Here is a 15,096-nt window from a genome sequence, read left to right as displayed (position 1 = left end):
GATAAAGACTGCTGCCCCACGTGTTCAGCGGCGCTCTCACTAGTGTTTGTATCCACCTTACGTCATGAATACGTGGAACTGAAACGCAAACAACAGACCAGAGACAGCGAGATCTGGTGCAGTGGTCCCTGCTGGCAGCATACAAAATACTAATCAGGCGTGCCAGTGGCTCTTTTTTTTTTTTAAAATGTGTTTAAAGTTTAAAAATAAAAATACTTTCAATACCCTATGTTATTCTGTAATGGAGCGGGAGAGCAGAGAAATCTTCCATCTCCCTAGAATGTGTGAGGTAGACGTGAAATATAACCTACCAGGATCATAACTGGTAACTCATGGACAACAGACTCAGATCAGCATTAGAGAACAGCTAAACTACAAAGACATAGGGGGAATCAAGAGCGATCCTGACAACCTCTTAACAGAAGGTCATACGCATGGAGCGGGGGAGGGGAGACCCCAGAGCGGAGCAGGTGGACAGGAGGAGGCTTGTATCCCAACCCTGAAGACTCCCGGATCCTCACCAAGGACTACCAGTACGAGCACCAAGGACTGCATCCCAACTACCAAGGAGACCACGGGGAATTGGAGAGCCCTCGGAGGCCATGAACTCTGAGGTCATCCACTCCCGCTTGAGTCTACCACATGAGATGGAAGAAGTCCAAAGCCTCCCTCACAGGATCAAAGAGCATCAGAACAACAGCCAAGAGCCCCGAACAGTCCGCAGAAACAGAAGCACTAAACTTCCTTTGGGACTAGGGAGGGGAGCTCTCTCTGGTCCTCGCTTGGTTCCAACTTTGGGTCCACAACCTCTCTGGCAATGACCATTAGGATTGCTCCAGAAACCCCTCAAAGCAAACAAACAAACAAACAAACAAACAATCTACAATAGATAGACAGAGAACAACAAAGAAAGCCTAGACTCAGACAGGAAAATGGTCAGAGTGGATTCACTTATATCTTACTAGGTGGGACACAAAGATTAGTTACTCCTCACTAGGGCATTGAAGATTTCTCTGCACACCCCTCCTTAAAACTGTTCTGCACCTAAACTGTTGACATATGTCTTGTAAGAGTTATAAGCCAGTCTAGACTTCCTGAAGAAAAAAGCCATGTTCAGCAAAATTATGCTTCAACGCTATAAAAAGCTAAATACTACAATGAAAATAGACACGAGACAGCTGAATAGTAATCTATAGCCATTTTAAGGTTTATAGAACCCGGCTGTATATAAACTAAAATTGAAATGTCAATGAAGAAGTCACAGGATGTGGGTAAGAACTTGCATATTTTTTAACATATTGGTTACTCAATACTATGTCAACTAATTCCATAACGTTATAAATTGTTACTGATGTAATGTCGGGACTTTTAATTGATCGGGATGATACTCTGCCGGCTCTACCTTCAGAACAGAGAAGGTCTCTCCAAGAAGCCATTGAGCTTATCTGGACAATAAGATGCTGGATTCTATGCTTGGTATATGCTTGCAATGAAAGAATCTCAACTGAACTTGAACTGTGGCAATGCAGCAAGGTGGAGGAATCCACCCTGGGAGGAGGGTACGGGGAGGGGTGGGGTGAATCCCAGTACCTATAAAACTGTGTCATATAATGCAATGTAATTAATAAAAAACAAACAAAAAATAAATAAATGTCTTTGTAAGGCAGATAGACAGATGTACAAAGAGAAAGCTTCAGTCTGCTAGATCCTTCCTCAGACTCCCACAACAGTGGAGACTGGGCTGAGGCAGAAGTTGAGAGCCAGAAAAATCCAGCCCTCCCACAGGTGTGGTAGGAACCCAGGCACGTGGGCCCCCTAGGGTCTGCGGCACCCAGGAGGCGAGTGTCCGGAGCTGGGCCCTCAAGCCAATCCAGCCGTTTGAACAGCTAGACTAAATGCCTGCTAAAAACATACGTAACTTGCAAATCAAACTTACTGCTTTTTAGTTATTCTTCCCAGGAATACATTTTCATTTTATATAAATTGAAGTTTACTGTGTGAGTGCACTTAAAGGAAGAACCTTGATTAAACACAGTGCAGATGACAGGCCAAAGTCACGATGGAGGCTCTGAAAGCTCTGGGTCTGGTGACAGTGGATCTGCCTCCGGTTCTGTCACTAACTGCCAGAACCACCTTAGACGAGCTGCGATCTTTTGAGCACTCTTGTAAAGAGATGGCTGGGGCCAACCCTCGGGCCACCTGTTGTGGATTAGGCAGGACTTGGCTTCCCAACCTTTATGCCAGTGTGTAAACTCTGAAGTCTTAAGAGTGGAGACTAGATTTAACTATGGCATTTGAGAGGTGGGCGAGGTGGGAGCTCCCAGGCCACTGGGTTGTCTCATCGGGAGGTCATCCAAGAGGGCTGCTTATTTTTGAATGGAGTTCTGTCTAACCGTCTGCCTGCATCCTGGCTCACCATGGGACTGGACCCACATACTTGCTCTGCTACTACCAGTCTCTAAAAGATGCAAACCATGGGGTTGCCTGATCCTGAACCGTGAGCTTCCAGAGTGGAAGCTGCAACAAACCTTTTCTGTCCCAAGAAGTGCCTTCTAGGTATTTAGTTAAGTATTGAGAACCTGACTACTATGCTAGCCTTCTGTACTACTGTTCTCTCCTGTCAGATTCCATTATAAGGAACTCCAAACACAAAAGTAAACAGTCTAATTTGTAACACCAAATAGCTTACCGAAACCAGTCAGGGAAATCAATGCACCTAATGTGTGTTGTGAGGTGGTGGTGGGTTAAAGCAATCCTCCCAAAGATGAGATAAACTTGATTTTTGCTCACTAATTTCACCTTTATTTTATTTTCTTTGTTTTTGTTTTGCACATGGGAAGACTCCCAAGTCCCTTTGGTTTTGTTTATTAATAAGGCAGCCAAAAAGGAGAACAATTTGTGGATAGTATTTCATGAACGATTATTCTGATGTGGGAGTAGAAAGGCTGAAAGTGCTTCAAGCAGTCAGAGGGAGGATCGAAGCTAAGTCGGTTTAGAAAAAAAATACATACCTCTACTAGGTAGAGTTAAAATAGGCAAATCCTGTTTTGTTTGTTTCTTTTCTGCAGGCTAAAGTTTGTCTCCAGACAAATTGGCTGGAATGCTTTCTGGTTTTACTGTTTTCACTTTGAAAATAGAAACATACCAACCAGCTATCCACTATTGGGTTAGTAGAATCTGAATCTCAAACTAGCTAAATGTGCCTTTCTTAAACTGCCTTGAATGAAAGTCTCAAGCCTCCAAGTTCAAACCCAAATCAAAACTCATTCAATGTAGAACATTTACTTTCACACGCAGAATTAAAAAAAAAGTCATGGAAAACACACATTATATAAAATCATGCATGGATTTCAGGTTTTTTTTTTCACATGAAAATAAAGAATTTTTAAATTGTTATTTGAAAAGGGAAGTAACAGACAGAGAAAGGGAGAGACTGAGATTGTCCCCCAAATGCTGGCAACAGCGGGGCTGGCCAGCCACCCGGGGGCCAGGAATTCCCTCTAGATCTGTCATATGGGTGGCAGGAACCCAAGCCCCCCACATCGGCAGGAAGCTGGAGTGGAAGCAGAGAAGCTGGGACTGGAATTAGGGATGTGGTGTTCCAGGCTGGAGCTCAGCCCATTGTGCCACAATGCCTAACCCCTAAACTTAATCTTTTAACTGTAGCCTTTTCCATGAACATCCTGAAATACGCTCACGTTTCCATGCCTGTTCTCTGAAGTGGTTTTTCTAATTTAAGAAGTCATTTTTTTCCTTGAAATGGAGTTGCCGTCTCTTTTCCTGGAGGGTCTGCAGCATCTCATGGAAAGCCGTCTTGCAGAGGGTTATCTAATGTTTTTTACTTCTGACCTAGCCTAGAGAGAAGTCACATGAACCAACCGGATTCTAAGGTTAAGGAAGAGAAAGTTTTGACAGTCCTGATGCGCTCTGTGGACATTCGAACTAAGCATTTTTGAAATTATTTAACTAAAGATTAAAAACTTCTCCCCCCGATTGGAATACTTACTGCATGTATTTAACCTATTTAGCTCAACAAAGGAAAAAACATCAATAGAACCAATGCAATCTAATTTTTTTTTCTGGTGTATGTGTGTGGAAATGTATGAAAAAAAAAGGTGCTAAGGATAAAAAAATACCTGTGATTTCTAAAGAGCATAGCATATTCTTAAGGACACTTCTAAATACACACGATTCATACATAGAGAAATTGACTGCCTGGAAGACCAATACATTCATTGCCGAAATTTCAAGTTCAGTCGATTCTTGGGAAATGTGCCTTCAGTTTTCTGGCTTCTTACATTCTTTTGTTAAATATAGGCACGGACGTACATTCCTAACATGTGAGCCTATTTGATCTCCGTCCTTCTCAGTTACAGGGAGTCCCTGGGACCCCGCCAGAGTGCGTGCGTCCTGGGCGGAGCTGCTCTGGATACCAGATCCATCACTGCTGACTAAGCCGCCTCCGCAGCATGGCAGCCAGTCTCCGCCTGGTCTCGTTGACCGAAAGTGCTTGGCCCCTGGGAGGCTGGGGCAGAAGCGGCAAGCCTGAGTTGCTGGCCCTCGTGGGGTTTTCGGAGGCCGAGGCCCTGGTGGGTTTGCTTACTCCATGCAGGCGGGGCATGCGGACTCCGCTTTCGGCGTTGAGCTTTACCAGGCTTCTCTCTCTGTGACTTCCAGGGCAGGCGTCTGGGCTGCCCTTGCCCGGGGAACACGGGGACAGAGGTAAACTTGCACTGAGCTTTCTGAGCCCCAGGAGCTGTTCTTTGGCTTCACTCAGGGCCTCTGTCAGTTCAAAGCGCTCCTCACACTCTCTGCGCACTGTCTCTTGAAGAAACGTGTTCTGAAACGACAGAAGGGCAGAAGCCACCCCTGGCCTTAAACAGCAAACACAAGCCGATCCTTAGGGGTCTAGGATACCCTACCAAAGCAGGGTGTGTGAAAGCTGGAAACAACGGGGCCAGAGCACCTTGTTCAACCCCTGCTCATTGCAGTGGAAGAATTAGGTACCAGGGAGGTTGAATGACCTGTCCAGGGTCACTCTGCTGGTTGTGGGGGAGCTGGAGTTAGAACCTAGGGCTTCTAATGGCCACCTCCGCAGGGTTTCAACTCCTTTGCCTTGTGCGGCAGAGCAGGTTCTGCACATATGATAGGAAATGGTGACTAACTGCAGAGTTTTTAATAGTGAAGACACAACTGAATTCATGAGGCAAATTAGTAACACTGAATTATAAGAGAATAACATATCAGTATTTAAATAATAAAAAGCTTTTAATATTTTCTTAACTGAAATACACTGATTATTTGTGATTCTGTAAGATAATGTCCCCTAAACACAGACTATTATCTGCTTCTATTGGTATATACCAACTTCCTGTAAGCCATGGTGGGTACAGTTTGCACCCCCAAGTTTGAGCAGAGCCACTTTTTATGTCCCTTAAGGAGCCTCAGCCTAAGGCGGATTTCAAGACAAGGAAGAACTTTTGAGCAGAGCTGTCTGGAGGACTTAAGAGCTGAGTCTCATTTAGGCAGGGTGTCCTGGAGCACATCTAAGCTTCCAGTATGTGACTGGACCAGAGGGTACCAGGGTGCCCGAAGACTCTGCCATTCTGCATTTCCAGCTGAGTTACCCATCTTTTGTCTGTGAAGTTCAGCAACACTACTTCAAGGACCTCGTCAAGGTCCTGACACTCATGTCTTTGGGAGGTTGAAGGAGGTAAAAAAGTAAGAAGCTCTAAGTGGTAGGTTATTTTAATTAGAAATCACAGTTAAAATGACTGTGCCATAGAATTCACTAACTCAAAGTCAATTTCCATCAGGTGAGCTTGTATATAAAACCAGCCAGGGCATTCCCCTGCTGACTCCGGGTGCAAAATCTGCTGGAGGGTTTGCTGACTAATCTGCCGTGAGTGGAACCAAATAGCAGTGTCAGGGACAGGAGCATCTTCCTGTGTTTAGTGGCAGGATTCAATTCAATTCCAAATTTGGTCATCAAAATCAAAAAAGAATACTCTAATTACCTGGTTGCATAGTAATGTTCTATAAGACAAGCAGCATGTCTGGCTCATCATTTACATATGTTATTTACATGCATCTATGACCCACTTAGTCTTGTAGTTTGTAAAAATTGTGGGTTAATTACTCCTCGTTATCGCTAACATTCTCTCTTTGTAAAGAGGAATTGAACAAGGAATGATGTTTGTGGTTTTCTTGCCTGGTTCACATTAACTCTGCCTGAATATTAGCACTTGTTGGAAAGGAATGGGAGGTAAGGGCAGAGAGGAAGACTACTAAGGAGCTATGCTGGGCGTCAGCTGATTTATTTCTCCAAACAATTATATTTGACGAAGAAAGGCACCGAGGTGCAGACTGGAGCGGTGACTTGCTGGGAGGAATCCAGCTGTCACGGGTGGAGCCCTCCTGCCGTAGAAGCCTGTGGCTAGCTCAGTGTCTCAGCCATGCCAAGCGTGCAGGGACCATGTTGCTCTTTGGACACTGATGCAATAAAAAAACCAATGGGGGCATTTCCTCTGATTTTGCCCTTGTTTTCTAAACTAATGTAAACTTTTCTTTAAAACAACTGTGTATTTTTTTCCCCTACAGGTACAATAAGCTGGCAAAATGTGCAGAAATGATTAAAGTAGATTTCAGCAAGTTACTGTCAAGACGCTTGGATAAGAAAGCTATGAGAGGGACCTGAATGGTGTAGCAAGTGAAGCCGCTGCCTGCGACATCGGCATTTCATATGAGCACAGGTTCTAGTCCCAGCTTTTCCACTTCCCATCCTGCTCTCTGCTAATACACCTGGCCAAGCAGCAAGAGATGCTTAGTGCTTGGGCGCCCGTCACCCATGTTAGAAACCCAGATGGAGCTGCATCTTCTGGCTTCAGCACGGCCCAGTGCCAGCCACTGTGGCCATTTGTGGGAATGAAGCAGTGGATGGACGATTGCTCTCTCTCTCTTTCCCTGTAAGTATGTCTTTCAAATAAATAAGTCTTTTAAAAAGTCGTGGTCTTCTATAGAAAATGTTCATAGAGCAAGTCATCTGAAAGTCATTTTAGGCAAGTGACACTTCCCTAAAGGAGGGGATGAAAATGTGGAGGGGACAACAAATCCCCATGGGAAGTACTTGGGAGCTAGGAGCCAGAAGACCCCGTGTTGAACTTTATACCCATGTTTTGTACCCAGTATGGTCTGAAGCAGTCAGGGCATGATTAGATCACACAGTTCCCACCAACCCTAGCCAGATGTGTTTCAAAGTGTGTACGGTCAACCGCTGCTGACCGTCTTGGGCTGGAGCCCACCACTCAGGAATGGGGCCTTCGTCAAGACTATTACCACTTTTCAGGACACTGGATTAATTTTCCTTATTATTTTCAAAGCAGGAGGATCTCTGAACTGAAAACGAGAGTGCAAGTCAGAACTCCCACTTTTGTTTGTGCCAAAACACTAAGAAATCTTGGTTGAGTTTTCTAAATCTTCATATCCTTGCCACCAGTACTTTCTCCTCTAAAATAGAGATTATAATTCTATTCAACAGGAAGTTCAGATGTTGCAATTTTGCCTCAATCACAGGGTATAAAAAATGGAAACGAGAACACATGCAGGTTTGAAGGGTTGCTATTTCAGTATTGGAGTGTGACAGGGCATGACAAGAGGACATGTGGATATGGCTCAAGTCAGTAGACACCTTCATGGAAAATTCTATTCGACTTGAAAACAATCATCTACTTGTGATTAGACTGTCTTCAGCACTTCAGGCAAAAGGAAAGTTGGGTTGCTGCAGCATTTTAATATCCATTTTCATTGAACAACATGGAAAAGTGTGCAAGGTGGGATGCATTCAACATGACAGAAATTGGTAGGCAAGCAGGAAAATACTCAGGGAAGCCACAGCACTGCACACGCCTTAGATAACATTGTCTCTGATGGTATTTTAGTGTGGTAAAATTGTATCGCTGGTGCATCAACTGGAAGTCAAGAAGAAGCGGGAGGCAGGAGCCAGGTGGACAGAAGGCAGAAAGTGAGAACGCCTGCAGCACATGTAGGGATGGAAGGTGAGGCAGGTGCATGGAAGGAGACTAGGGCTGAGGGAGGAGGAGGGAGCAGACTAGATCAAGAAGGAACCCGCAGCAGCACATTAATATCCAGCACTTTGACAGAATTCTCTGGGCCATCTGGAGTCATGGGAGTTGGGTTTCAGGCAGAGTCCTAGCCTGGGCCAGACTGCAGGAAAGGAGGCGCCTTTTGCCGATTCTGCAGAAAATGTGCTGGAATGGGGCATCGTGGGAGGTAGGAATTCAACATTTTCATGGAGGAGGCTTCTGTTCTAAGTGACTCTTGGTGGAAACGGTTTAGGGGAGGGAGAACTTGTCAGTGGCCACACCATCCTGAGCACGCCTGATCTCACTGGTCTAGGGGAGGGAGAACTAGTGCTTCTGCATGCTTAAACTCTTCAGTTAGTCCTGAGCGCTCCCTATCGATCTCTCTACAGCATTTTCAGATGAAGGCTGCTTTGAATGGGCTTTAAAAATGGCTTAATGGCACTGCCACTGAGTAGGTAAATGTCAAAATGAAAATATAAATTAGCTCACCATCTGTCTGAAATTTCTAATACTAAAAAAAAAATGGCCAATTTCCTCCACTGCTTGACATGTAAAAGTGGTTTATTTTTGTGTTTGTTTTCACTTTCATCCTTAATGACAGCTGGGTTGCTTTTTCAATTCCAAAAACAGTGGAAGAAACAAGAGAAGACTTTGCTGGATCACTTGATGAATCTGAAGGTGTTAGAGTCCATTTAAATTGAGAATCAGCTGTACTGGCAGAGTTTAGGGGGGACATGCCAGCAAGTCCTCATTGAAGAATAAGCCCAGAGAGTGACTTTGGTCACGCTATACTCCATGAGATCTGAACCTATCACAGAATGATGGGATTACACAGTTTCCACCAAATCTAACTTGATAAATCTCAGGGTAAGTGGACGGCCAGCTGGCTGCATGGGGGGTTGAAATGGAAGGAGGTTCTGCGGCAAAGGTGTGGAAATCAGAAAGATGAGTAGGAGGTTAGCAAAGGGTGTGCCCAGATCCTGTTCAACACAGGCTTCTGTTTAACACAGCTGTTCAGTCCAAAACACTGATGAAGCGTGAGTGGAAATGGACTTCTGGAGGGCAAATGAGGATCTGAACAAATTTCCAGGAAGAGGAATGTCAGGTAGATTGTTCTTCAAATTACGTGTGCACGCTTGTGAACACAGAAAACCAATGACGGTAGACACATCAGAACACAAGGCAGAGACAGGGGCAGTGACCCCTCAGACTGAGACGGTTCAAGAAGAGATGTCTGAGGATGGGTGGGAAGAACCCACAAAGACGCAGTATTTAGGATTACTTTTCTAAGTCAACAACCCAACTTTAGTTAAGAATGAACACAAACTAAACACAACAAAAACAGTTTCTCCATATTTCTGCTCAGCTAGTCAATTTTCTAGTCTCTCTCCACACCGGGAGACCCCGGGTGAAGCTCCTTTTCACCTGTGCTGCAGTGCTCCTGATCACACACACCCTCCTTGAGAGCCAAGCCTATCAATAGTTCATGTTACCCCAAAGCTTTCCTGATATGCCCCTTCCGGTGGGGTGGAAGAGACACGGATATTCTCGGCTCCCAGAACTGAGAGCCACTTGTTTGATAATCTATTAACTGGGACATCGGTTTCCCCTTTTTTATAGAGGAAGAGAAGTGTGGGTCATTTTCTCTAAATTGACAAAGTTTACAAACACAATAAGTGCATACCCTAAGCCTAGGAAAATCCTCTGCAAAGAAGCTGTGTTAGAAATGTTACGTCTTCTTAGAATTTACTACTACAGTTTACACAATCCCTGGCTCATCTCCTACTCCTTAATGATAACCACCAGTCATACTTTGGATGCAAACTCTTACATGGCTTTTTCCTGGGCCATTTTTGTGTGTCTGCAACCCTACAGAGATAACACATGCCCTTTTTCTTTCTTTTTTATTTTTCAAACAAAAATAGGTCCAGGATGTCAGAAGGATGGTCAGATGAACTAACATAAAAAATGAAAACAGCTGTTGTAATGGAAGAGAACCCATTATCCTTTAGCTACAATTTGAAATCCAAAAAGCTTTGACAATTTTTGTAATTTATTACTTTGGTGATAAAATCTGACCAGACTGACAGGAAGCTAATTACAGTCTTGCTCACATTTAATGTGAACCTTCAGATGTTTCACTGCAGAAATATGAATGCCATGGCAAGGGAGGGAGCTGCCTGAGGTTCCGGAAGTATATGCACTGTGGTAACTCCTTGGTTTGTTTTTTTTTTTTTTTTTTTGCTTATTTTTTTAAGACATTTATTTATTTGAAAGGTAGAGCTAAAGAGAGAGAGAGAGAAAGAAAGAAAGAGAAATCTTTCATCTGCTGGTTCACTTAAAAAATGACCATAATGGCTGGAGCTGGATTGGTCTGAAGCCAGGCCAGGAGCACCTTACAGACTCCTAGGTGGTTACAGGGGCTCAGGCATTTGGGCCATTCTCTGCTGCTTTCCCAGGCATATTAACAGGGAGCTGGACCACAAGTTGAGCAGTGGAGACTCGTAACAGGTGCTTATATGGGATGCCTGTGGCAGCTTTACTCATTATACCACAGTGTTGGCTTCCTGTATTAACTTACTAAATTCAAAATATTTTAAAATATCTGAACCCAAAGTCTTCAGATAAGGGACCTAAGTAGGTTACAAAATTCCCTTCTCTAAGTACTCTTTCCTTACACTCCTTAACAGAATTCTTCTCTGGTTTACTTCCTAGTTCCCCAGAAGTTTTTTTCTCCATTATCTTTGCTAGATTCTTCTCTTATTTTTTTGCCCATCCCTAGAAGTCAGAATGTCTGTTCTCTGTGGTTTCATTGCCTGTGTGATCTCATTCGAGTCCAGTGCTTAAGTACTAGTTGCATGTGAATATCTCCAACACCATATTTTCAGCCAGCTCTCTCTGTGGACACCAAGCCTGAGATGTGGAATGTCTATTATGCAAATGTATAATAAGCGTATTAACAAACCCCAAATCAAATACTTGTTATTTTTCCTTTGATTTCATTACTAACCTAGTATTTCCCATCTCCGTGAATAGTCGCTTAGATTGGAGGAATATGTGGAGATGTATCAGGCATCTATTACTAAAGGTAAAGCTACACTCTATCTTAATTTCTTTATTTCTCATAATTTTGAAAAAGTTCTCATGTGGTTCATAGTCTGCCATTTATTTGCTTTATTTACAACTTTCTTGATTTTCTTCCATGCTCCTTGGCTTATCCTTACTTCTGCCACCTTCTGCAAATCACATTCTTTTATTACTATACTCCTGTTGAGAGTTTTAAAAATTAAAGTGGTATGTTATACACAGCTAAAATTATGCTATAAAACTTACAATTTAAAAGAACATTACTTCACACTTCCAAGTGGTGCTTCCAGGAACTATGCCATGGTCAGATTTTAAAGCTATCATTTCTGATGTTTGGCTCTGTATTTCTAAATAACATCAAACTATAGCTCATATTTTTCAACTTTTTTAAAATGTCTGGAAGTCAGAATTAGGGAGAGAAAGTGAGAGGGAGAGACAGAGAGATCTTCCATCTGCTGGTTCGCTCCCCAAATGGCCACAGTGACTGGAGCTGAGCCGTTCAGGAGCCAGAACCCTTTCAATGTTTAAAACTTAACAATTCTAAAATTATTTTGAAATTTTCTCTTTACTTTCACTTTTTAAAATTTAATTTTTAATGTTCATTTCAATGATGAGGAGATTGCAAACTGCCATCAGTTGGGATGGAGAGGGGTGGGGCCCGGGAGGGTGGGAGAGAGAAATGTTTCTGCCCTCCCTCCTGTGTCCATGGAGGTGAGAGGGGAAGGGGATGTGTCCCCTGAGCCCCTACCAGTCCGTTCTCCAGACCAGCTCTCACATGCGCTGGGGGTGGGGGGGCTGTGGACTGGCTTTGCCCACCCACAGTCCCAGATCTATTTTTATCTTTTCAAAAGGCAGACAGAAAGAGAGAGGAGAGAGAGAGAGGGAATCCACTAGCTGATTCATTGCTCAAGGGCCTGCAACAGCCTTGGTTGGAGCAGGCTGCAGCTTGGGGCCCAGAACTCAATCAGTGTCTCCTGTGGGTGGCAAGGACTCTGAGACCTCATCATCACCTGCTCCCTTCCAGGTCTGCGTTAGCAGGAAGTTGGATCATGAGCGCAAGAGTCAGAGCTCAAACCCGTGTTCTCCGACACAGGATGGGGGTGTCCTAGGAGCCTCTTAGTTGTTGAGCCAAATGCCTGCCTCTGCTTTCAAAACACCTATGTATGGGATGCCATGTGATGTTTCTACTTTCACACACATCATAATGTACAATCAAGGTAAACATTTCCTTAAGCATTAAATGTTTGCTTATAGTAAAGACATTCAAAATCTTTTCTTCTGTTTTTTTTTTTTTTTTTTTCCTTTAGAGAAATACACATTATCTATAGTCAGCTTATTGTGCAAACTAGAGTTCCTTGGTCCTATATAACTGTAACTCAGCATTTGTTAGTCAGTTTCTCTCTCTCCTCTCTCCTCCTACTGTTTCCAGCTCTGGTAATTACCATCATGCTCTTCATTTCTAATAGATCAACTTGTTTTAGACTGTGCGTGTGAGTGAGATCAGGCAGCATCTGTGTTTTTGGGGCATGACCTTTCACTTAATATAATGACCCGCAGTCCCATCCATGCTTGTGTGAATGACATTTCATCCAGTTTTGTGGCTGAACAATACTCCACTGCACATTTATACCTGATTTTCATGATCCATGCAGAGCTTGATGGACATGTAGATTGCTTCCACTCCTTGGCGATTGTGAAGAGTGTTGCCATAAATATGGGAGTGCAGATGTCTCTTTGACAGAATGATTCTGTTTTTCACCCACCAGTAGGGTTGTTGGATCATATGGTAGTTATATTTTTAGTATTTTTTTTTGAAGAATCTTCACACTGTTTTCCACAATGGCTGTACAAATTTATATTCTCTCTTTTTAAAATCTGACCGTGACCAATTCACTCCACATAATGGAAGACGAGGGCTTAGCTTCCTACACCATTTACCCAAAGATGCGTCTCCACCACCAGTACAGCCACACCATGTCTTATCACAAGTTGTAGTCGGATCTGTATTTTTATATGACTAACTTATATTAACATTATGCACATCTGAGCAATACAGATTCTTTTTTGAAGTTGGTTTTTTTTTTTTTGTTGTTGTTGTTGAAAATTCAAGTTACAAATAGGGAGGGCAAGACAGAGAAAGAGAGAGAGAGAAAGACAGAGAGATTTCCGTTCATGGTCCACTTCACAGATGGCCTAAATAGCCAGTCCCAGGTCAGGCCAAAGCCAGGAGCCAGGAACCAGGAGTTCAACTGGCTCTCCTGTGTGGGTGGCAGGGCCCCAAACACTAGGCCCATTCCCCACTGTTTTTCCCAGGTCATGACCAGGGAGCTGGGATGGAAGTGGAGTAGCTGGGACCCCAACCTGTGCCATTATGGGATGCTGGTGTATCTGGCTGTGGCTCCTGTGCCACAATGCCAACGACCCTCCATAGCACGTCCTGGGCATTTTCCATCTAGAAGAATTCTCGTTATTTATCCACTCAGTTTTCCAGGTGGTACTCATCAATTCTGCACTAAATTCACAGAGGTATTAATATCGTCTCAGAATGTTCAGGTGCGCTCTGTAGTCTATTCAGCTCCACTTTGTTCCTGGAGACACACTTAAAGGAACACTCAGCTCAGCTCGGCACAGCACAGCTAGTCCTGTCTTCAGCTCCATGCTTCTTTGAAAGGCACCCGAGGCCTCCAGTTCCCAAGTCTCCCATGCGCTGTGTCACGCAGTTTGCTTTGCTTGTATGGATTGCTGTCTGTCCGACCCACTGCTGCATTCTGAGCACTGCTGCCTGTCATGGCCCTGCTTTGGAAACCTGATTCCTGTATCTATACTCTTGTGGTGCCATATGGCCTCTCCAACTTTCTCAGAAAGTCTGCAAAGAAAATAGCATTTTCGTAAAAAAACAAAAACCAACAACAAAAAACAAAAACCCAAATCCTTATTTGATAACTAATCATTTGACAGGCTATAGAACTTGAGGTTGGAAATAATTTTCCTTCATAATTTGTCTTCTGTTTTCTGCCGTTGTTATGAAGAATTAAGCTATTTTGATTGCTGACTTCTCACTGGCTGGTCCCTCCCACCCCCTCAAGCTTTGAAGTACTTGGGTTTCTCCTGCTGGTGTTCATATTTCGTTATAGAGTGCCTTGATGGGGCGCTTCCACCACGATGAACAGGTGCACCTACTGTGTTGGGTCCTCAGTGGGACCTTCAGCTCCTGGAGGTAGCCTGGAAGTCATTTCTGCATGGTCTCCTGCCTGCCCTCTTCCTGTTGCTTCTTTCTGGAACTCCTACTCTTGGGGTGTCAGATTGCCCGCAGTAATCCTCTCATTTTATTCTCCCCATTTTTTTTTTGTCTTCTTCCTTCTGTTTTCTGGGAGATTTCTCATCTCCATCATTAAACCTTTTTTTTTAAATTTCAGCCTTTACATTTTAGCATCTTTCCTATTCTTTTAGTCACAGCCCCCAATTCATTTTTAATGAACACAATATTATCTCTTTCTCTCTGAAACTCTTTTGTTCCCTATATGGTTTTGTATTTGTTTTTTTTTTTTTTTTTTAACCAAACCCCCTCACCCCTGTTTTTTTCTGTTTTTGGTTTTTAGCTCTTTATATTAGGGATGCTTCATGTTTTAAAATGAGCCTCCCACATGATAACAGAAACTCTACCCTTGGCCATGGCTGCAGCCATTGCATTAGGATTCCCCACTGAAAATGCCCATGGGGCTCTTCCTTCAAGAGTCCATTTCTTACACCAAAAGCAATAGAAATCAAGACCAGAATAAACAAATGGGACTACATCAAACTAAAAAGCTTCTGTACAGCAAGGGACATAATCAACAAAGTAAAAAAACAACCCACAGAATGGGAGAAGATCTTCGCGCACTACGTAGGTGATAGAGGGTTAATCTCC

At 43.5% G+C, this 15,096-nt stretch overlaps 1 protein-coding gene across 2 annotated transcripts in view; it reads right to left on the bottom strand.

The window, feature by feature from the left end:
• Positions 1 to 4,216: 4,216 nt before the first annotated feature.
• LEKR1 (leucine, glutamate and lysine rich 1) overlaps positions 4,217 to 15,096 on the bottom strand; it is a 172,680-nt gene continuing 161,800 nt past the window's right edge. The window contains exon 13 of one of the 2 annotated variants that reach the window (XM_004598568.2): positions 4,217 to 4,840. In XM_004598568.2, coding sequence (XP_004598625.2) covers positions 4,442 to 4,840 — 399 coding nt within the window. In that variant the 3' untranslated portion in view covers positions 4,217 to 4,441. Of the gene's footprint in view, positions 4,841 to 11,125; positions 11,370 to 15,096 lie in introns of those variants that run through there. The other variant, XM_058661480.1, reaches the window with a different exon arrangement.

The sequence above is a fragment of the Ochotona princeps genome, chromosome 3, assembly GCF_030435755.1.
Source record: "Ochotona princeps isolate mOchPri1 chromosome 3, mOchPri1.hap1, whole genome shotgun sequence".
NCBI lineage: Eukaryota > Metazoa > Chordata > Mammalia > Lagomorpha > Ochotonidae > Ochotona > Ochotona princeps.
This window is presented reverse-complemented; position numbering and strand designations above follow the sequence as displayed.